Source organism: Watersipora subatra, chromosome 6 (genome assembly GCF_963576615.1).
Source record: "Watersipora subatra chromosome 6, tzWatSuba1.1, whole genome shotgun sequence".
NCBI classification, from domain to species: domain Eukaryota; kingdom Metazoa; phylum Bryozoa; class Gymnolaemata; order Cheilostomatida; family Watersiporidae; genus Watersipora; species Watersipora subatra.
The window spans coordinates 11,138,199-11,163,534 of NC_088713.1; the positions used below are offsets into that span (position 1 = coordinate 11,138,199).

The 25,336-nt window shown below is 32.9% G+C and overlaps 1 protein-coding gene across 1 annotated transcript; it reads right to left on the reverse strand.

Annotated features, from left to right (window-relative positions):
- Positions 1 to 1,509: 1,509 nt before the first annotated feature.
- Positions 1,510 to 23,932, reverse strand: LOC137398032 (leucine-rich repeat-containing protein 40-like). The gene is made up of 7 exons (XM_068084132.1): positions 23,763 to 23,932; positions 18,352 to 18,492; positions 14,572 to 14,712; positions 6,163 to 6,303; positions 5,155 to 5,295; positions 3,718 to 3,858; positions 1,510 to 1,672 (listed from the first exon to the last, which is right to left on the reverse strand). The coding sequence occupies exons 1-7, from the start codon at positions 23,930 to 23,932 to the stop codon at positions 1,510 to 1,512; spliced, it is 1,038 nt and encodes a 345-aa protein (XP_067940233.1).
- Positions 23,933 to 25,336: the final 1,404 nt, after the last annotated feature.

The window sequence follows — 25,336 nt, forward strand, 5'->3', positions numbered from 1 at the left end:
GGGCCAGTCTCCAATCTAGAGCGAGGCAAGGTTGAAGCCTTTCCATGATTGCCAAGAATGACTGGGACAAGCCCTGGCCACTCTGGAGCCAATGAGGGGACCTAACATGAAAGGGGCTCAACCCAGCAGGCCGGAGAGAAAGCCGGAGGAAGTCAGGAGCGACCCAGTGCCAATAATGCTGCCCCCAACTGGGAAAAATTGCTGATGGAGGCTGCAGGAAATTGAAGACAGGAGACAACTCCCAAAGAAAACTCAGCCGGACCGCAGGACAGCGAGTGCCAAAGACCGAGTTCAGTAAAAATCTATTCGGTCCCACTAAGAGAAGAAGTTCTAGGAGAACCAGAATCAAACCCGAAGGAGGCTAGAGAAACCCAACTCTAGAAATCCCAGCAACTCTAAAAATCCCATTAGCGCCAGTCTGTCACAATCTGAGGCTGGCCCGGACCACTAGGAAGCTGGAATGGCCTGGGATGGAGTATGCTACTCCATAGAATTTCTGAAAAATGGTCTGGAGAAAGTACGAGACAACAGTAAAACAGCTCTCACGAACGCAACCGAAGCTTTCCTTTTGAAGCACTCATCTTTTAGTACTTTGTTAGAGCGCTTGAGAAGATGGATAGCAAAGGAAACACAACACTAAAGGATTTACTGACTTTAGTCACAATTAGCTTGAAAGAAGCCGAAGAGGGGATGGATAGGCCGATGTAGGCAAATTTGGTGACCTACAACAGGGGTAGTACAAAATTCAACATGGCACGATGACTGGACTCAGCCGTACTGGAGATTACAGAAGAGGGAGCAAAGAGACTGCTGGATGCAACCCTCACGGAAGAGGGAGTTGAGGCCCTGATAAACGAAACCTTGCCGGAGGAAGAAGAGAAGAAGTGCCGGGTGGCTACTATACGCACCAAAAGGACACGGATCTGCCCTCCTTCACCAGAGTTGTCTTATTCTCCACTGGCTGTTGCAATTAAGGAGAGTATGCCCGTGAGGGAGCCAAAGCCAAAGGAGAACAGGCCACGAAAAAAACAAGTGGTGAGGAAAATAAGTATATTTTTGCCCAGACTGTCACGCGAGTGGATGAGCAGCTGAGGGATGGGAGCTGCCGGACCTGCCAGTTATTGGACCAGGACCGGATTTGCCATCATGTGCTGCAGTCCTACGCCATGTTTGTATGACCTTGCAATTGGCAGCTTGTGTCACAGGACCAGATGCTGGTTCACTACGCTAATCACCAGCAGGGGGACATAGAGTCGGTGGTGTATCTTGTCGACCAGGATACCTGGGAGCGGTTCCTCCAGGAGAGCATGCGGGCTCTGTCATGACGGCTTCTTGTACTCCCACTGCTCAAGAAAAAAGACACTGCATCCAGTGAAAAGAAGCCCAGCAGGCCAGGACGCAGCCCAATTCCCCTGGCCTGGATTTTCCCAGCTTCAACCAGGAGGAGCCAGACAGCCTTGGACCGATCCGGACATTGAGCGTTGGCTGAGATAGTGGGACGGAGTCCGGCTATCCATACTCTCCTGCAGGCTCAACGCAGCCCAACACGCCTGTTAACCCAGGATGCAACAGATTGGATGAGGGCCGCAGAGACCATCCGGAGAATTCTGAGGCAAGGACACCTAGATGGCCAAGAGCAGCAGTTGCTGCTGGACGAAGTGGAGCACCTCTGCTGCAGAGCCCGCCAACATGAGGCCCTGGCACAATTGGTGCTCCCCAATATGTGAATTGGAGACCTTTGCCACCAATAGGGGCGTGTGTGGTAAATGGCGTCTACTCGCAGCTGAGTCAAGCCAAAGCCGAGTCAAATAGAACAGATGCAGAGCCCACCCATTATATAAGCATGAACATTTGAGTTAGAAGGCAGAGCTGTTTTGGGCGTGTTCATTGCATGCTGCTTGATCATTATTTTACAACCTGTGAACTAAGCAGAAATAAATGTATAAACTCATGCACCGAGTCTTGTACTAGTGGAGGAAAAGTGAAGGTCGCGCAAAACCTTTACAATATAACTATACTGTTGTGTTTACTCTAGATTATATTTCTCTGTTTGAGACTATAATGTCACTTCCAGTGAATGTGTGCATGTAACAAAATAAACAATGTTGATTGTTAAGTTGACGACTTTTACAATGTAAATTATAATACTGAAGGTTATGATTTTAGTATTCATGAATACATTTACTAATTGAAAAAATTATAAATTTTTGCTGTCAGTAATCATTGTTTAAAAGCTTTTGTATTACCTAGGTATTCACCTAGGTGATAACAAATATTATACTTAGGTATTCACCTAGGTATAACTTTTGCTTCAAACGCTTGGGCAGTTTTAGCTAGTAATGTATACTTATGGTTAGAATTTAAGCATACTTCCCACTTTTAAATAATGCGGAAAGGCAATTTATTAATGCTAATGTTTAATTTCCAGAAAAAAACAGCTTTCGACTGTTGTCTTGATATACTTATGCTTTCGTTACACATTTATTCCTTTATTTTATTTATACTCGCAATCTATCTAACTCCCACTTTAAAAGCTTTCAGTAGCTATGCATTTGAACGACATCTCTATGAATGACATGTATTTATTACATTTGTTTTCTTGATTACAGGATGTTTATTTGGCCACATCAGTAGTGGAGCATTTGCAACAGTGTTGAAACTGCCACACAGAAAAGAGGGGCATTAATTTGTGCTACACAAACCATGATGTTTTGTTTGAGTTTGCTGCAGCAGATTATTTTTTCCAATTATATCGGCTAAAATATATGAACAGCTACGACTTGGATGAATGTTTTTAGTAAAAGCTTTATACCAAGCACAAAACTTTTTGCTTGTAAAAATTAAATAATATAACAGTACTGTTGAAGTTATGCAAAATATTATTGGCAGATTATATTTAATAAAACATTGCCCTGTTGCAGCCGGGGCTGAAATCTTCTCTGATAGATGGATCTACAAAGTGTTATCAGCTCAAAAAAAATTACGTCATCGAGTGAAAACTGGTGAGTCCACAAACTGCCTACCAGGTACAACACTGGCTTTATTAAACCGTTACCAGAATTGGTGGTTTAATTGAATTCATTTCATAGAAATTGGAGTGTTATGTTCACTATTTTGGTAACTCACTAATTTTAACACGGTAACACTATATTTACCAACTCATAAAACAGTTTGTTCAATACTCAAATCAACCAATGAGTTTTTTTTCAACAAATTGATACTAATAATGACTAGATATCATTAACGATAAATGATTTTTAAGGATGTATTTGGTTTCGCCATATATTCAAACATTCTTTTCAAAGATTTGGCTTGCTTATTTTATGTAGTATTTAGTTTCCGGTGTAGGTAGCAACTGAGAACTCCGCTGATGCAAAGACCGCGATGAAATAAGTTAAATCAATGGCCTAATCACCGTAAACCGGTATAACTCGTAGAATTGGTAGTCGATGCTCAGATGTTTACACAGCATTTAGAGGAAGCTAATATGAAAAGTTTTTAATTTCCCTTATTTGAGGCATTCAAAACAGTCAAGGAATGTTTTAACTGGTTATCCAGTAACCCAGTTTTTTTTAACCAGACTTCAATTTCTACACTCAGCATCGAGCAAACATTAGAGGACAGAAACTCACATTAAAATGTTCAATGGAAATATAAAGTTTGCAAAAATACTATTTTGGATAATATTTCACATTTGAAATAACATTTTACACCTACCTGAATGATGATTTGGTTAAGTTGCAGGTACGCATGTCAAGTTTTTCTAGTGAATCTAGATTTTCAATGACAACAGAACCAGCAGCCTCTATCTCACTGCCAGAAAGGTCCAGCTGTTTTAGTTTAGAAATCGTGGCAATTCTGTTAAAGATAGTCCCAAAGAAATAAATTGTAGTAAGGTATTTCATTTTATAAACAATGTTTCATGTTCAAGCAAATATTGTTAAAAAAATACAGCAAAGTTTGCTGCTTAGCATACATGTTTCTGCTAATCATACATTGCAAGTCAATAAACCTGTTATCGTCAGCAACACAGAAATACACTGACAAAATTTAGCTTACAGGTAGCATGTGCAGGAGATAAAGTTTGAGACAGCATGATGTTGCAAAACATTCAATATATGATATTTCATTTAACTCTTTCACTGCCATCCATATACAAATTCGCTATCGGCCTAGTGCCAGCCATTTTACCGAAATTGCCGATATTGCTTCATGATATGTATACAGTATTTTTTTCAAGTTCAATCTCTATCTAGAACAGTTTTGTTACATATTTTATTTTGCCAACATTTTAACCAATATTGCTATGCAAAAATTCAATGTATCTCTACTTGTGCGCGATGATAAAGCTATGTGAAGCTACGATCGATCCGAAGCTAAAACGATCCTCCACAATGTTCCTTACTCTTACAAAACTATTACTTTCACCACTGTCAGCGACAGTGCTGCTACTTTAATTATCTGAATCACAAAAATCTAAAGCTTAATTGGCTATACTGTCATTATCAACTAGTTACCTGTTTTATGACTCGCGCGCGGTAGTTAATGAACTTACACAAAAATGTGCGTTTTTAGATTAGAAATTCTCAAACAAACATTTTAAGTTGCTTCGTTGTTTTAGGCTGATTTTATAGAGAAATCTTCAGACAACACTGTCAATTTTATAAAACTCTTAAAGACCGTGGGTTATGTGGTCAACGAATAATAAAATCAGGTTACCACGCGATGGCTGAGAAAGTCCCAAATGCGTTAATGGCAGTAGCCCCTAGAAAACGCATAAATGCGTTTATGGCAGTGAAAGGGTTAATAAGAACTATGCATGAAGTAATCAGATGAGTTTGAACTGACAATTACTGAATTCGATTGCAAACATGTTTGCTAATATTTCGATAAAAGTTACTAAATGTGGTGGATGATAAAAAAGGCTCAGGGTTGAGTTTACAAGTAGTACACTGATAAATAACATTACATTTCACTTCTCGAATTGTGGAACAATGTTTTCATTTAGATTCATAGCAATTTATTTATTTATTATGTTTCAAATTCAAACTTTTATTTTTGGAAAAGAAAGGTACTGATCGTGATTCCTAAAGGAAATGTTCTTACAACCAGTGAAGTTGGTGAATGTGGTTTGAATTGCTTTGACACATCTACCTTAGTGATGATTGCGTTAGTTTGCAACACCGCATGTCGAGTTTCTTTAGTGAAGCCAGATTTTCTATGAGAACAGAACTAGCACAATCCATCTTACTGTTTGAGAGGTTCAGCTCTTTTAGGTTAGGCAGTGAAGCAATTCTGTAAAAGACGGTGCAGAGTAATGAATTGTAGTCAAACCCGGCATTCAGAGATATTTTTTGCATAGTTTTGAAGCGAATAGTTTTTTGAGAACACAGCAAATTCTTTTTTTACCATTACATGCCTTAATTAATCATAATTCCCGAATTAATTCATAAAATAGTATCCCGAAAAAAAACGTTTCGGTATACTATTTTAAACATATTTGAGTGTCAAAAATTCATTTATCTATTTTAGTTTTATGTATTTCGAAAGTACAACAAAATTCATTGCTTGTAAATTTCAGGCATTGCTAATAAATTAAATAAATTGAATGTCATCATCATTGACACAAGAAGCTGTTAGCTACCGCAAATAGTTTTTTTATTAATACTGCTTAAAATATTTGTAGTGAAGTTTATAGGGAGTATTTATTTGACAGTAAAATGTAATGACAAGTTAAAACAATATTTGAATGACACAAGTATTGTAGTTTGGTTTCTTTCAACTTCAGAAAAAACGCCAAAGAAAACACTGTTTTGCATATTGTCTTAAATTGGAATTGAAGTTAATTCTAACTCTATTCTGACATGTTTATCAGATAGCAATGAGAGTTATAACAGTGGCTTTGACACCAAAATAATTTGATTCATTACTATTTACCCAAACCATAATTTATAGAGCTATCTGCTCATAGACTACATGTATATAATCATTTTGAATAGGTTATGAAAAAATGCATTGTTTAACACTAAAAAAACTATGATAATAGTCACCGCCCAATGCTAATTAATAAGCAAGTTGTCTATAAATAGTGTATTTAACCAGAAATGGTCAAAGAAAAAATGAAGTTTTGCATAAGTGTTTTGGGATATATATTTTGCCTACCTGAGTGGTGATTCGGTTAGTTGGCAAAAACACAATTCTAGTTTCTCCAGTGAATCCAGATTCTCGATGACAGCAGGACTAGCAGAATCCAGTTTGCTATGAGAGAGGTTCAGCTCTTCAAGGTTTGGCATTTGAGCAATTCTGTTAATTAGGGTTTAGTGTAATTAAATGGAGTAAGACCTTACATTCGAATTTAATCCTAGCATGTCAGAGAAATTGTTTCTATAAAAATAGATCATTATATGTTATTTATTTTGGCATTTCAAATGTCTAGCCATACTAACATCTGTAAATCATGCATTGAAAGCAATTAATCCCTTTACCTAAAGCAAAGTGAATAGCATTTTAACAGTACAGTAATACTTCAACTTACGAGTGCTCCAACGTACGAGAAACTTGAGATACAAGCCAGCTTTTAAGCAAGTTTTAGCACTAGCATACGAGCCATGTTTGAGATACGAGCATGTGAGTCAGTTGCCAAGTATGCCGGAGGTGTTTTATGAGAACAGCATCACTCTGTATTTTTCAACTTCTCAGGTTATACTTTTGTACCGTGTTTTTTTTTGTGCGATTTTCAGTGCAGAACTATGTGAATTAAAAGTACTCTGCGTTGACCGAAAGTTTGCCAGTAAAATGAAAGATAATGCAAAAAAAGCGAATGATAACAGTTGATATTAAACGGAAAATTATTGAAAAATATGCAAAATGTGTATGCGTGATTGAACTAGCTCAACAATATGACAGAAATACATCCACAATTATCAAACCGAAGGATTATATTCAGGGCAATTAGTTTGCAAAAGGACTGGCCATAGTTTCTAAACGGCGCAGCGACCTTCACGACCGCTGATGGAGAGACCGCTGAGGCATTGGATAAACTATTGGCAGGTGACAGCGTAACTAAGACGATGCTATATGAAAAGGCCAGTGCTATCTAGCAAAACTCTAAAAATAGACATTCGGACGAGTTGGCTAGTGGTCGTGCATTAACCTTTTGTGACGACACCGGCGTTCGTCCTAATTGCAACATGTTGAAAGGGCGACAAAGGCAATCGCCTTTAGATAGGATTATCTTAAAACGGCCGGCTAGTCGTGAAAGCAAAACAAAGGAAAAATTAGCTAACCAGTGAGAAACTTCAAACTACGAATGCCGAAGAAATTTTAAATACGTTAAGTTAAAAATGAAAGTTTGCTTTTAGGTTTGCTTCTACGTTTGTCTTTTAAGACATTAATAAAATCCAAATTTATCAAAGTCAATTGTTGTAATGAAGGATAACTTATATCTCCCTCTCTGGCAAATTCTAGTGTTAGCTGCTATTGTATGTAGGCCTATTTAATTTTACATTTTAATTAATCACATTTCCTTGCATTATTTTTTAATTGTTGCTTTTTGAAAGAATTTGTTCAATAAGAACAATAACCAAAATGTTCTTTATGTGAAAATATTTTGTTTTGAGTGTTTTATTTGCATTTTTAGAGTATGGAAACCAATCAATATATATTTAATGGTTCTATATATAAATAAATTGCACCAACATGCGAGTAAATTAACATACGAGCTCAGTCTCGGAACGCATTAAGCTCGTAAGTCAAAGTATGACTGTAAAATAAGGAGAGTGCTTGAAATAAAAAAAGAAGATTACTAAGGCTACATTATCACGATGACACTGCAACATGAAAGTAGATTTTGCAATAGTGATTATATTTTGTAGCGGCCAAAAGCATGTTTAAAGCAAATGAATATGAAAAAACATTGTAAGGTTTTGGTAAAAATATATATTGGCATTAAATTACACTAAATCATTACCATTTTGAAATTTAGCAGCTCCAAAGTGTTGGCACAATTACCCCTATCAATCAGCAAAGCAATCTCTAGTTTTACCTTTCAATAGCTTTGTTGTATTTCTTGAAGTGTTTACTTTACCAAACATATTCAAACTTTATAATCTATAAATCTATTCAAAATCTATAACCTATGATTCTTTGACTCTATAAGTCACTGTCAATTGAGATTGCTTCAACCTTTTATCTTCAATTTTTAGACATTTTCTCAGACAAACTATAAAAAAAAAGAATTAGAAAACTGTTATACTTTTTTTTCTGAGTGATTACTTTTAACTGACCCTTGTATAAGAGAAACTTAAATCACTAACATTCAACAGAAAAAAATAGTCACAAATCTAGACCTGTATATGAAATGGCTTAGATACACTATACTGAGATTCCACAAGTGGATGTAGATGTAGATGCCTAAAGGTTGAGTTGGAACAACATTCAAATTACAGTATTTGGTATCAAAATATTCACCATTTTTTACTCTGTTGTGTTGTAGGTGCCAAATGTGTGGAAATGTGATTACAAGCTCCTAAAAGCTCAAAAACTTTTAGGAACTTTTAACATTTAGTAATATTTGTATATTACTGCGTACTAAATATGATGTATCTAAATGCGCCCATAATACAACAATTTTTAGTAAAACACTGATAGAAATGTCGATCAACCTACAGTAAAAGTCATCATGCAAAAAAACAGTACTTCACTATTATTCGGGCTAAAACTATAAGTTTAAATGATTTTTAAAAACTCGTAAAACACTTACATCAGTATAATATTCATTAGGCACTTCATTTCATGACTAAAAATATATTGGAAAATTGTAGCTAGTATCATAAAACCCTTTATTTGCATCAAAATCATTTATGACCTACCAACAAACTGGTCATCCCTTTTTTTTCCCAAAATCATTGTAACAAATTTTTTTAATATAACAAAGAAATTATATCGAGATATTGAAAAACTGTTACAAATGAAAGATAAATTATTGATCAAAAATCCAGTGCATGAAATAATTTTATTTACTTACGCTGTTACTTAGAAACAGTTGTTGTAAACAGAGCCAAGAGATTGCCAGAATAATGGACATTAGGGTTCAAGTGATTAACAGAGAGCAATATGATTAAAAGTAGGAGCTCATCCTTAAAATGCTAATAAATTAGACAAAGTTATAAAAGAGTGTTTTGAATAATGTTTTACACATACCTTAGTGATGATTTAGTTAGGTTCCACCTACAGATGTCAAGTTTTTTTAGTGATTCCAGATTTTCGATTACAAAAGAACCAGAGAAATCCGTTCGACAGTCAGAGATTTTATTTTTGTCAAAGGTGGATAGGAAACGACTTTTATAACTAAAATTAAAGATTAGTTCGATAAAGTCAGAAAATACATTCAAATGTGCAGGTTTAAGTGCTTGAAATTCATTATACTGACCAAAAATCCCGCTCTTTAAGGCTGGGCAATGAAGCAATTTTGTTACAGACAGTTTAGAACAGCTCAATGAATTGCACTTTTGCATTCCAAATCAAATGTTCCTGCTGAAGCCAATATCATTATGAAATCAAACATTGTTAACTTTTTTCTCTACATGTCTAAAGTCTACCTAAGCATCACAGGACTATAATCATATTTTATCAATCTACGGAAAATGATATAATATGCAATGACAAACATGAATGAATATATTGAAGAAAATCTTAAAAATGAGTTTTATTGCCAAACAACCACATAAAAACCTTAGCTGTTAATCTTTACTGGCTTTTAGCTTACTGCAAAAAAGATGTTCACACATCTAAACAACATATATGAAGCTTATTATGTTGATCAAAAATAGGTTTTTTTACCATTGCCTTCAACTTACTTTTTTAATGTATGACTTCAAATTCTAAGAATGGTTTCAATTAAATCATGAATTGTTACTACACCTAGAGTTTGAGACATCAAAACAACTAAACTTCTAAAAAGCAAAAAAGTTTTGTTACATAAAGTTGTTAAAATATGCATTATCTTAATGCTAAATACCATAAGTTATAGGCAGATGTGTTCATGTAAAATTTTTACTCATACTGAAAATAAAATTTTACATAAGATAATACATGTACTTCAGCTGAGTTATGTATTGTATTCTAGAAAAAGATGTGTTAATGCTCGGTGTCACTCGCTTAGTAAAACTCAGAATATCAAGTTGAATAAGTGATTGACTGCTACAAAATACCTTAAATGCATGTATAGCTGCAACTTCTTAGCAATTTTTTCAATTTTATGAAAACATAAATTCATCATCATTAAAATACATGTAATATTCAATACCAAGGTCCCTGTTTAAAAAACCTTTCACCATACCAAATAAAATACGAAACATCCGCCATTTAATACAAAAGTGTTTAGTTTCTTTATTAAAATTTCTTTAAAAACCGAGAAAACTGTCATTAAAAACATACAACAGTTTCTGTGTAAATTCGGATTTTGGCTGTGGTAGAAACTTGAAACTTAGTTTATTTACCGGAAAAGTAAGTTTAGTTGACTGGAACAAGCAAGTTTAAATCAAAAAATGATTGTCAGAATATCTAAATAGGTTTTAACAAACTTGTCTGCTTTAGTCACACTATTAGGCTATTTTGTCAATGCTAAACTAATTTCACTTAATGTAAACTTCACTTCAATGGATGTAAACTACTTAAAAGGTTGGTTTATCGATGTTATACAATTTTGAATGCTCAATTTATTGTTTTAGTTAAATAAAAAAAGAATATGTCTCTGTATATATTTTATTATTTTAACAACAAAACTTTTGAGTGGTGCATATAATTATATTGTACATGAATACAAGGTTTCAATGATAAGAACAAGTATTGAAAGAGTTTCAAGTAACATGAACATTAATTACCTCGTTCATATTTACCGAGCGGTAAATCACAGCAGAAAATATATTGAAAATTAAGACTACCTTTATAATGTGCCAAAAGCTATTCAAGGTTGTAAAATATTTTGCAAAAGTAATTTGCAAGTAATAGGACTTTTTTCCTAAAAAGATGATTATATTAAAAACTTTAGGCTCAGACTAGTTTACTGGATGAAGCTAATCGATTCTGTTAGTCTGAGATTAAAAACTTGTTGACATATATTTAATTGACACCCAATTTAAACCTCATGAAATTGACTCTAAACTTCATTTTTGAACAAAAGGACCAACTTTTTTTATCCTATAACGTAATTTCAAAATAATAATATGATACATTTAATAATAATTAAAAATACTATAATAACTATAATAATTATTATTCCTTATATATAATTATAATACTAGCTGGTCTTGAACTTCCACACTTTGTCCCGAGGAGGGATTTGAAAGCAGAAACCTATGCTAACTTTCGAACCAAAAGACTAAGTTTGGGAAAAAAGTATTTTGGGAAACTAATTCAAGCCTACCTGAAAAACTGTGTGATTGGGATTGAACTATGTGAGTCAGGTTTCTCCAGTGAATCCAGATGACTGCCAGGGAGATTTAGCTCTTTCAGGTTAGGCAGAGACGAAATTCTATAATAAATGGTTGGTACTAGTAAAATGGAGTCAGCCAACACACTTAAAAGTAATTTTTGAAAAATAAAGCACACATTTCCACAAGACTATAAAAAATTCTGTTAGCTCATTCCACATGTCAAATTTATCACAAAACATTACTGAGATAATCACAAATTTGAAGCCGGTAATTCTATCAAATAATCAAAAGATTTTGTTACAAAAACTGAATCAAGAAAAAATTAAAACCTTTTATAAGAACTAAGCTGAATTGCCGGGAACTAAATACCTGCGTTTATGTTCATATGTGAAAGTTTATATTTGAATGTAGATAAATAAACTGAAATTCAATTTATTACACTTGTTTTAAAATGTTTAAAATTTTCACGAATATTTATCATCGATGAAAATAAATAAGTAATTAGATAAATTTAAATAAATAATTAGATAATTTATTATTTTAGATTATCAAATATTTAATCAAAGTAAGGCAGTTAAAAACAAAGTTCTAACGCTTCCCTAATAGTTTTTACTTCTATGATTATTATGCCCCGACTGAAAGTCCATCTAGGACCGTGATACCATGAGCAGCCAATCGACTAGTTGATATGTGCTGAATCGAAGATGTCAGTGCAGTCCAATGTTGTCTGCCACACACTTTTCCAAAATACCTTGCTATCAATGTTATAATTTTATTTGTCCAATATACTTACTACATGTAATTGTTATTATATTGTATTTTCAATGGTGTGCTTCTGCACTGAAATTAAGCTTAATAATGCTATTTTTATTGCAGTACAGTAATTTATTGCATTTTGCTGCGCTTTCTATCTATCAAGAAAGCTAAGTCTAAATATGCAAAAGCCTTTAATGCCTGTATTTATTTTTTCCATGAATTGAATATTTGCCATAACTTACCTACATGAACGTCTTTATAGTACCTTGCTTTAGAATTTATACCAAAATATTGATCACAAATCACGAAATCACAGGGTTATCATATCCACCAAATACTTTGTAAGAAAATTGTAAGATTACTAGGTTATTATTTTGTCACATGAAAAGTTATTTTATACTTTGCTCTAAAATCACTGTATGAAACAGCGGGTTCTAGTTATATTTCTAAGTCAGGATAGAAAAAATTTTTTTTACAGCAAGCTAAACTTATTTTTGCCTATAAAGCTTTTTAACGCTGATTTGAAATATTTCTGACAAATACATGTTAATTTTAGAGGGTGTGTGAACTTAAAAAACGATAGCGTGTTTTTTGCAGTCGGTTTCATTAAACTGACAACTAAGCTGAAACTTTCTGTTTACTTGTCAAATGCATTAATTCTTGTCATTAAAATATTTTTTGCAGATTCAAAAAAACTTCAAGTCCAAGGCCTATGAAAAACCTCAATCATTCACCACAAACATACCAAGTTTATGTCAGCCAAAAATGTTTGTGTGAGTTAATTCTCTGCAGAGGAGTTGGTATTTGTTATGCAAACATTTGAAAGACTGAGCTATTGACTTATCTAAGTTAGTTATTGTAGTTCATTGGTATTTTGATAAATTGCGATCAATCAACTTTACGTGAAAATTGAAAAATCATTTATTTTTTGCAGTGAAATGTGAACTGAATATTTTTTTGAATGAACTGTAATGCAAAAAACCAATTAAAAAATTTAATTCAAAGGTCTATAAAAAACATCTCAAAACTTTACAAAAAATACTGAGTTTATGTCAGCAGAAATGGTTGACATTATTTAATCAAGTCAAAAGCACTATATTTTTAATGAAAGAATTGGTCTCTGCTATTAAAATACAGACAATCAAAATACTAAGCCAATGAAATTAGATAATTTAGTTATTATGGCACATTGTTAATTTAATATATTGCCATAATTCAATTTCATGCAGTTTTTAAAAGATTATTTATTTGGTTTAATCTGGGGAATCATATTGAGTCGACTCGTTAAAGTTAAGACAAGTGAAGAATTTAGCATTGAGTTGTGGTGTTTTGCATTGGATTGTAAATTGAATAATATTTTAAGCGAACTATGATGCAAAGTTCGTGAGAAGTGCATTGTTGATCTTTTGATGAGAAACGATTTGAATCAAGTCATTCTCAAAGCATAATAAAGTTATTTGAAAAAAACAGTTAAAATAGCATCAAAACAACTATAAATTTGGAAAAGCAAATACAGAAAGTAGTTTTGAGCTGAGGCAAAATAGTGTGATATGTAAATAGAAAAAGGGTTTTAGGTGTAAATTGATTACAACTTTCCATTCAATTTAATATTGGTGATGGGCATTGTTATCTGGCAAAATTCAGCTAAGAATTATTGTCACTGTCATTGGAAACCATTCTGTTTGGTTTCACGAAAAACCATCATGTTTTAAAAATGCAGAAACCGCTCAACCTACTGTACATTTAAAATTATCATAGGAAACCATTTGCCTTTTATTCTTGTATTATCAGAAGTTTCTAAATTGACCCTGGAAATGTATATACAGTAGTCTTATAACGTATATATCTTATAATGTATATATCCTATATATTTTACATGAGAGATATGTTAAAATAATGTGTACTTTCATCTATACATTATACATTATTGTACGTACACTATATTAAATTTCCTATAGCGTTTTTGAAATATCTACGTACCTTGTTGAATCGCTTTCTGTAGATATTTTAGTGTTAAAAAACTACTGTAAGTTACAAGTTGGTTTTACCAAAAAATTCACTAAAAAAATGAAATATAAAATGCAAACGAAAGGATAAAACAACTTTGTTCTGCCAGAGGCTAAAACTGAATTAAAGAAGACGTATAATTTTAAAAGACAAATAAAAACGGTTAAACTAAATGAGATGAACTAAAAGGTTTTTCTGTGCAAATCATGGAATGTCTTCACTGTTTATCCACTAACCTACTTTTTTATAACAATTTCTTCAACTTTTATACCCAGCACCAAGCGACCTTTTGAAAGCAAAAACTCACATTAAAATTTTTGCAGTTCAGAACAAGTTTGAAAAAAAACTATTTTTGATAATATTTCACACCTACCTGAATGATGATTTGGTCAAGTTGCAAGTACGCATGTCAAGTTTTTCTAGTGAATCTAGATTTTCAATGACAACAGAACCGGCAGAATCGATTGTAGTGCCAGAGAGGTCCAGCTCTTTCAGTTCAGACAGTGTAGCAATTCTGTAAAAGATAGTCCGAAATAAATCCATTGTAGAAAGACCTTTTATTTTAAGATCAATTTTTATGTTCAAGCTGATATAATTAGAAGCATACAGAATATTATGTTGTTCGCCTTGAATTATTTGGGTATTCTTACATTGCAAGCCAATGTATGATTGTCCGAATTATTGTTATCTTGAGAAATCAAACAAAACAGTTACAAATATTAGCTTACAAAGGTACTTTGAGCAGAAGGCAAAAGTTGGGACAGAGAAATGTAGCAAAATGCCCATTAACTAAAAAAAGGCACAATTTGAACTTGGTTACTATTCTTCGTTTTTTCACCTTTGTTCAATTTTACAACGTTTTCCTTCACGTAAGTCATCAGTGATAAATAAGGTAAATGAAAATACATCAATTGCGTTAAGTTAATATCAACTGGTGTGATCTAGAAAAAGTATTTGTTTCTTTATTGTTTTAATTCACCAGATTTTTGAGGCGCAGCATGTGGATTAAAGCAAGTGAGTTTCTGATACAAGTTACTCAACTCATTGTTTTAGCTTCATTGACGTTTTTATTGTAATTAAAAAAAGAACATTTATTTATCATCATTTAAGTCAAATGAACAAGAAACAAATGTTTAATAAATGTTTTATGATCCTGAAAAAATTACCTAAAAAATTAAATACAAAAAATCATTTTGTGTTTTTCATAGTCATACAATGCATACTTCAAATTAAAAAAAATGCTTTTGACTGTTTAAACAACATTTTTCTATTTCAGATGACTATATCTGAATACAGAAAAAATGTACAAAAAGTATTTTTTTTCTGTAACATTTTCAATGGCACTACTATACTTTTATGCTATTCACAATAAACATCACAATGTATTTTAATTTCTTCATAATGTACAAGTCAATTATAAAAAGTTCAGAATAATTCGGTGCAGATACATGCCTGACTTTGCCAAAGAGAGAAAAATATTAAAAATCAACATCATTGACAATCAACTTTACAAGAAAATTAAACAACCATTTATGTTTTGCAGTGAAATGTGAATTGAATAATTGTTTGAACAAATTGTGATGCAAAAATCATTTAAAAAAAATTTAATTCAAAGGTCTATTAAAAACATCCCAAAATTTTACAAAAAAATATCGAGTTTATGTCAGCAAAAATGGTTGACATTAGTTAATCAAATCAAAAGCACCAAATTTGTAATGAAAGAATTGGTATCTGCTATTATAATACAGACAATCAATACACTGACCTAATGCAATTAGATAATTTAGGTATTATGGCTCATTGTTAATTTGATATATGGCTATAATTCAATTTTCTGCAATATTTGAAAGATTATTTGGCTTATTTTGGGGAATCATATTGAGTCGCATTGTGAAAGTTAATACAGGTAGAGAATTGAGCATTGAGTCGTGGCGTTTTGCATTGGCTTGTGAATTTACTAATATTTTAAACAAGCTATGATGCAAAGTTCGTGGGAAGTGAATTGATGTTCTTTTGATGAGAAATCATTTGAATCAAGTCATTCTCAAAGCATAATAAATATATTTGAAGCAAAAAGTTTAAATAGCTTCAAAAAAACTATAAATGAGGAAAAGCTAATATTTAAAGTAGTTTCGAGCTGAGGCAAAATGTTGTGGTATGTAAATAGAAAAAGGGTTTTAAGTGTGAATTGATTACAATTTTTCATTCGATTTAATATTGGTGATGGGCATTGTTATCTGGCAAAATTCAGCTAAGAATTGTTCTCACTGTCATTGGAAACCATTCTGTTTGGTTTCACGAAAAATCTTCCTGCCTTTAAGGATGCAGAAACTGCTAAACCTACTGTACGTTTAAAAATATTATAGGAACTTATTTGTCTCCTATTTTTGTATTATAGGAAGTTTTTAAATTGACCCTGGAAATTTATATACAGTACAGTCATACTTCAACTTAAGAGTTTAATGCGTTCCGAGACTGAGCTCGTATGTCAATTTACTCGCGTGTTGGTGCAATTTATTTATATATAGAACAATTAAATATATATTGATTTGTTTCCATACTCTAAAAAAGCAAATAAAACACTCAAAACAAGATATTGTAACAGAAATAACATGTTGGTTATTGTCCTTACATACTACATGCTTTCAAAAAGCAACAATAAAAAATAATGCAAGGAAATGTGATTAATTAAAATGTAAAATAAAATACATACAATAGCAGTTAACACTCGCATTTGCCAAGAAGGGAGATATAAGTTATTCTATGTTACAACAGTTGACTTTAATAAATCTGGATTTTATCAAAGTGTTAAAAGACAAACTTAGAAGCAAACCTAAAAACAAACTTTCATTTTCGACTAAACGTAATTAAAATTTCTTCGGCGTTCATAGTTTCAAGTTTCTCGCTAGTTAGCGAGAAAGCTTTCCTTTTTTTCGCTTTCACGACTAGCTGACTGTTTTAAGATAAACCTATCTTGCAACATGTTGCAATTAGGACGAACACAGGTGTCGTCACAAATGGTTAATGCACGACCACTAGCCAACTTGTCCGAATGTCTATTACACAGTTTGGATAGATAGCGTCGGCCTTTTCACATAGCATCGTTTCAGTTACGCTGTCACCGGCCAATTGTTTGTCCAATGCCATCAGCGGTCGTGAAGATCGCTGCACCGTTTAGAAACTATGGTTAGTCCTTTTTCAAACTAAATGCCCTGAATATAATCCTTCTGTTTGATAATTATGAATGTATTTCTGTCATATTGCCGAGCCATATTTTTCAATATTTTTCCGTTTAATATCAATTGTTATCATTTGCTTTTTCTTTGTATTATTTTTCATTTTACTGGCAAACTTTCGGTCTACGCACAGTACGTTTAATTCACATAATTCTGCACAGAAAATCGTGCACAAAAAACACGGTAAAACAGCATAACCTGAGCAGTTGAAAAATACAGAGTGATGCTGTTCTCATAAAACACCTCCGGCATACTTGGCAACTGACACAAAGCTCGTATCTCAAACATGGCTCATATGTTAGTGCTAAAACTTGCTTGAAAGCTGGCTCGTATCTCAAGTTTCTCGTACGTTGGAGCACTCGTAAGTTGAAGTATTACTGTAGTCTTATAACGTTTATCTCTTAGTAGCTATATCTCCTATATATGTTATATGAGAGATATGTTATAATAATGTGTACTTTCATCTATACATTATACATTATTGTACGTACATTATATGAAATTTCCTATGGCGTTTTTGTAGGATTGCTTTCTGTAGATATTTTAGTGTTAAAAAACTACTGTAAGTTACAAGTTGGTTTTACCAAAAAATTCACTAAAAAAATGAAATATAAAATGCAAACGAAAGGATAAAACAACTTTGTTCTGCCAGAGGCTAAAACTGAATTAAAGAAGACGTATAATTTTAAAAGACAAATAAAAACGGTTAAACTAAATGAGATGAACTAAAAGGTTTTTCTGTGCAAATCATGGAATGTCTTCACTGTTTATCCACTAACCTACTTTTTTATAACAATTTCTTCAACTTTTATACCCAGCACCGAGCGACCTTTTGAAGGCGGAAACTCACATTAAAATTTTTGTAGTTCGGAACAAGTTCGAAAAAAAAAGTATTTTTGATAGTATTTCACACCTACCTGAATGATGATTTGGTCAAGTTGCAAGTACGCATGATGAGTTTTTCTAGTGAATCTAGATTTTCAATGACAACAAAACCGGCAGAATCAATTTTAGTGCCGGAGAGGTCCAGCTCTTTCAGTTCAGACAGTGTAGCAATTCTGTAAAAGATAGTTCAAAATAAATCCATTGTAGAAAGACCTTTTATTTTAAGATCAATTTTTATGTTCAAGCTGATATAATTAGAAGCATACAGAATATTATGTTGTTCACCTTAAATTATTTGGGTAATCTTACATTTCAAGCCAATGTATGATTGTCCGAATTATTGTTATCTTGAGAAATCAAACAAAACAGTTACAAATATTAGCTTACAAAGGTATTTTGAGCAGAAGGCAAAAGTTGGGCCAGAGAAAGTTAGCAAAATGCCTATTAACTAAAAAAGGCACAATTTGAACTTGGTTACTATTCTTCATTTTTTAACATTTGTTCAATTTTACAATGTTTTTCTTCACGTAAGTCATCAGTGATAAATAAGGTAAATGAAAGATACATCAATTGCGTTGAGATAATATCAACTGGTGTGATCTAGAAAAAGTATTTGTATCTTTATTAACTACATGTAAAAAAAGGCACAGTTTGAAGTTGGTTATTATTCTTCGTTTTTTCATATTTGTTCAATTTTACAACGTTTTCTTTTACGTAAATCATCGGTGATAATTAAGGTTAATGAAAGATACATCAATTGCGTGTAGTTAATATCAACTGGTGTGATTAGGAAAAAGTATTTGTTTTTTTATTGTTTTAATTAACCAGAATTTCGAGACGCAGCGTTTGGATTAAAGCAAGTGAATTGCTGAAACATGTTAATCTGCTCATTGTTTTAGCTTCATTGACGTTTTTTGTTGCAATAAAAAAAAAAACATAAATTGATCATCATTTAAGTCAAATGACAAAGGAAACAAATGTTTGATAAATGTTTTATGATTCTGACAAAAATTACCAAAAAGAGTAAATCAAAAAAGCATTTCGTGTTTTTAATAGTCATACAATGCATACTTCAAATTAAAAAAATGCTTTTGACTGTTTAAACAACATTTTTCTATTTTAGATGACCATATTTGAATACAGGAAAAATGTACAAAAAGTAAACTGTTTTTTTCCGTAACGTATTCAATTGCACTAATAAATTTTTATGCTATTCACATCAAATATTACAATATATTTTAATTTCTTCATAATGTACAAGTCAGCTATAAAAAGAATTTTTCGTTGCAGATACATGCCTGGCTTTGCCAAAGAGAAAAAAATATTAAAACTCAACGTTATTGACAATCAACTTTACAAGAGAATTAAACAACCATTTATGTTTTGCAGTGAAATATGAATTGAATAATTCTTTGAACAAACTGTGATGCAGAAAAAACATTTAAAAATTTAATTCAAAGGTCTATTAAAAACATCCCAGGATTTTACAAAAAATATTGAGCTTATGTCAGCAAAAATAGTTGGCATCAGTTAATCAAATCAAAAGCACCAAATTTGTAATGAAATAATTGGTATCAGCTATTATATTGCAGATGATCAAAATACTGATCTAATGCAAATAGATAATTTAGTTATTAAGGCCCATTGTTAATTTGATATCTTGCCATAAATTAATGTTATGCAATATTCAAAAGATTATTTGGCTTATTTTGGGGAATCATCTTGAGTCGAAAGTTAAGACAGGTGGAGAATTAAGCATTGAGTTGTGGTGTTTTGCATTGGCTTGTGAATTAAATAATATTTTAACCAAACTATGATGCAAAGTTTGTGGGAGTAAATTGTTGATCTTTTGATGAGAAATGATTCGAATCAAGTCATTCTCAAAGCATAATAAATATATTTGAAGAAAAAAGTTTAAATAGCTTCATACAAACTATAAATTAGGAAAAGCAAATACTTAAAGTAGTTTCGAGTTGAGGCAAAACGTTGAGGTATGGAAATAGAAAAAGGGTTTTAGGTGTGAATTGAGTACAATTTTTCATTCGATTTAATATTGGTGATGGGCATTGTTATCTGACAAGATTCATCTAAGAATTATTGTTACTGTCTTTGGAAACAATTCTGTTTGGTTTCACAAAAAATCTTCCTGCCTTAAAGGATGCAAAAACCGCTCAACCTACGGTAGATTTAAAATATCATAGGAACTTATGGGACTGTTATTTTTTTATTATCAGAAGTTTCTAAATTGACCCTGGAAATTTATATGCAATAGTCTTATAACGTTTATTTCTTAGTATGTATATCTCATATATATTTTACATGAGAGATATGTTATAATAATGTGTAGTTTCATCTATACATTATACATTATTGTACGTACATTATATGAAATTTCCAATAGCGTTTTTGAAATATCTACGTACCTTGTTGAATCGCTTTCTGTAGATATTTTAGTGTTAAAAACCCACTGTAAGTTACAAGCAGATTTTACGAAAGTTTCAATCAATAAAAATCTACTATATAAACGGCAATCGTTGTCTATCTGGCTGTTCGCTTTATAGAGTACCGTACTTTTCGGACTATTAGCCGCTACTTTTATATAAGGGCGTGTCTATTCTGTGGTTTTTTTCACCGCTAGGGCGCATTAACGGGAATCTCCGGTTAGTACACGCCTCTATTATAATACCTAACCTGCTATTCATCGTAGGGATGGACGATAAATACTGATATTCTAATAGTATGAGTTGTCTTCTCGATATATTGAGTCACCGATAACTCCCAAATATTAGCAGTATAAATAAATTACCGTATATGGCGGTCTTTTTTTTCGATTCGATCGTACAAAGCAAACTTAATTAATATGAGTAAGTAGGAAAATTAAATTAGTAGTAAATATTAGTAGTGAGTTAAATAAAATTTACTACTCTTTAAATAAATTAATGAGTAGTAAATTACATCTAATTAATATTTACTGCCAACGTGTACCGGGAAGGTCATGTGAACATTTGTTTCTTGCAACCACTAGAAAAACGGTGTTCTCTATTTACTATATAAACGGCAATCGTTGTCTGTCTATCTGTCTGTCCGCTTTATAGAGTACCGTACTTTTCCGACTATTAGCCGCTACTTTTTTCTGATGGTTTGTGAGCCATGCGGCTTATATAAGGGCGCGGCAATTCGGTGGTTTTTTCTTTCACCGCTAGGGCGAATTAACAGGAATATCCGGCTAGTACACGCCTCTATTATAATACGTAACCTACTATTCACCGTAGGATGGATGATAAATACTGATATGCTAATAATATGAGTTGTCTTCTCGATATATCGAGTTACCGATAAATCCCAAATGTGAGCAGTATAAATAGATTATATGGCGGTCTTTTCTTTTTCGATTCGATCGTACAAAGCAAACCTAATTAATATGAGTAAGTAGTAAAGTTAAATTATTAGTAAATATTAGCAGTTAATTAAATAAAATTTACTACTCTTTAAATAAATTAATGAGTAGTAAATTACATTTAATCAATATTTACTGCCAACGTGTACCGGGAAGGTCATGTGAGCATTTGTTTCTTGCAACCACTGGAAAAACGTTGTTTTGCAATAATCTACTATATAAACGACAATCGTTGTCTGTGTATCTGTGTGATTGATTGATTGTCCGCCTTATAGAGCGGTCTTTTCTTTTATCGTCGTACGAATTTCGGTCGTACGAAGCGAACTGAATTAATATGTGCAGTAACGGTAAATAAATTATAGAGCGGTCTTTCTTTTTCCATTCGGTCGAATGAAGCCAACCGAACTAATATGAGTACTAATTATCGTAATTTCGTAATATCGTAATTTCGTAATATAGACTATTAGCCGCTACTTTTCTCTGACGATTTGAGCCAAGCAGCTCATATAAAGGTGTGGCGATTCTGTTTTTTATCTTTCACTGCTCGAGCGCATTAACCGAAATCCCCGGTTAGCATGCTTTTTAAACGGCAAATCTTCTGCCGTGTTAAAAAGCACCTTTCCTGAGTTCTGCAGCCTATACAAAGGTGTCTATAAAGTTATACAAGTGTACTATTCATTAAATAAAATAAATTAACGAGTAGTTATTTACATGCAATTAATATTTACTGCCAACGTGTAGCGAGAAGGTCACGTAAACGTTTGTTTCTTGGAGCCACTGGAAAAACGCATTTCTCACCTACTAAATTTCCACATCAAAAATGTAAGTGTTTCTTATACGATGTTGTATTGTCTATGAATTGCCACATCTCCACTACTTAATAGCGTTGGATTTGCCGCTGTTCTTGATAGTGGGTCATGTTCATTTCCTTCAGCAGCCGAGTTACTAATTTTTTTCCAGCTACGACTAGGCCTACTGTAACTTACTATTACAGATCTTTCACGAGTACTCCGAGGGTTGCGATACGCTATTGTGAAAAAAAAGCAGCTGCTATCGACTTACTGTCACCCTGCATCAGCCATGACCAGCTATACGTCGCCTGCTCAAAAGTAGGCACACTCCGAAAACTGTTTCTGCATCTGCCTGACAAAAAAACCAAAAATGTTGTCTATCCACATGTGTTGCGTTGAACTAAGGGAAAGAGAGAAAGAGGGAGAGAGAGGGAGAGCGAGGAGGAGAGGGGGGAAGAGAGGGAGAGAGAGAGGGAGAGAGAGGGAGAGAGAGAGAGAGAGAGGGAGAGAGAGAGAGAGGGAGAGAGAGGGGAGAGCGAGGAGGAGAGGGGGAGAGAGGGAGGGAGAGAGAGGGAGAGCAAGAGGGAGAGAGAGGGAGATGGGAAAAAGGGAAGGAGAGAGAGGGAGAGAGAGAGGGGAAAGACGGAGAGAGGGAGAGAGGGGAGAGAGGGAGAGAAGAAGAGAGAGAGGGAGAGCAAGGAGGAGAGGGGGGAGAGAGAGAGAGGGAGAGAGAGGGAGAGAGAGGGAGAAAAAGAGGGAGAGAGAGGGGAGAGAGGGAGAGGGGAGAGAGGGGAGAGACGGAGAGAGGGGAAAGAGTGAGAGAGGGAGATATGGAGAGAGGGAGATGTAACTGCATATTTAGAGTTGTTTTACAGTATGAAAGCCAACTCTCAATAAACCTTATGCCGCACGTGAATCTGTTACTGTAGGCGGGTAATGCAGCTGGTGTAATATAAAATGCATACGGAAGGAGAACACAACTTTGTTCTGCCAGAGGCTAAAACTGAATTAAAGATGACGTATAATTTCAAAAGACAAATAAAAGCGCTTAAACTAAATGAGATGAACTAAAAAGTTTTTTGTGCAAATCATGGAATGTTTTAAGTGTTTATCCACTAACCTACTTTTTTATAACACTTTCTTCAACTTTTATACCCAGCCCCAAGCGACCTTTTGAGGGCAGAAACTCACATTAAAATTTTTGTAGTTCAGAACAAGTTTGAAAAACCTATTTTTGATAATATTTCACACCTACCTGAATGATGATTTGGTCAAGTTGCAAGTACGCATGTCGAGTTTTTCAAGTGATTCTAGATTTTCAATGACAACAGAACCGGCAGAATCAATTTTAGTGCCAGAGAGGTCCAGCTCTTTCAGTTCAGACAGTGTAGCAATTCTGTAAAAGATAGTCCAAAATAAATCCATTGTAGAAAGACCTTTTATTTTAAGATCAATTTTTATGTTCAAGCTGATATAATTAGAAGCATACAGAATATTATGTTGTTCACCTTAAATTATTTGGGTAATCTTACATTGCAAGCCAATGTATGATTGTCCGAATTATTGTTATCTTGAGAAATCAAACAAAACAGTTACAAATATTAGCTTACAAAGGTACTTTGAGCAGAAGGCAAAAGTTGGGCCAGAGAAAGTTAGCAAATTGCCCATTAACTAAAAAAGGCACAATTTGAACTTGGTTACTATTCTTCATTTTTTAACATTTGTTCAATTTTACAATGTTTTTCTTCACGTAAGTCATCAGTGATAAATAAGGTAAATGAAAGATACATCAATTGCGTTGAGATAATATCAACTGGTGTGATCTAGAAAAAGTATTTGTATCTTTATTGTTTTAATTCTCCAGATTTTTGAGGCGCAGCGTGTGGATTAAAGAAAGTGAATTGCTGAAACACATCAATCTGCTCATTGTTTTAGCTTCATTGAAATTTTTTGTTGCAATTCAAAAAAAAACATAAATTGATCATCATTTAAGTCAAATGACAAAGGAAACAAATGTTTGATAAATGTTTTATGATTCTGAAAAAAATCACCTAAAAGAGTAAATAAAAAAAGCAATTCGTTTTTTTAATAGTCATACAATGCATAATTCAAATTAAAAAAATGCTTTTGACTGTTTAAACAACATTTTTGTATTTCAGATGACTATTTCTGAATACAGAAAAAATGTACAAATAGTAAACTGTTTTTTTCCGTAACGTATTCAATTGCACTAATATACTTTTTTGCTATTCACATCAAATATCACAATATATTGTAATTTCTTCATAATGTACAAGTGAATTATAAAAAGTTCAGAATAATTCGTTGCAGATGCAAACCTGGTTTTGCCAGAGAGAAAAAATTATTAAGACTCAACATTATTGACCCAATAAAATGCTGTTTATACACTAGTTATTTCAAAGTACAGGTTATCTTACTAAGTATCATAAAATTTTAGTAATAAAACCAAAGTTGAATTTTATCGTATCTTTATTTTGAAAAGTACATCAGACAGCAATGAAATTTATGAAAGTGACTTTCAAGCAAACATTTTGTTGATTTTTTGGTAGCTACCCAAACTGTGAATTAAAAATGTTGAAAGTTTTATAGCTGACGAAAGAAAATATATTGCATAGTTCTAGTTCCAAAAGTTCAGAGATTTGGTTTAATTCAAGCATATCAATCTACATTTTGATGTTTACATTAAAATTAAGCCTATATATTGTTTAATCTAGTTAGCTCTGCACACCGGTACAACTCAGTCCATATATACTATTTTGTTTATAATGATTGATGCATAAAGTTGTCAGATAGGTTTAAAATACAGTT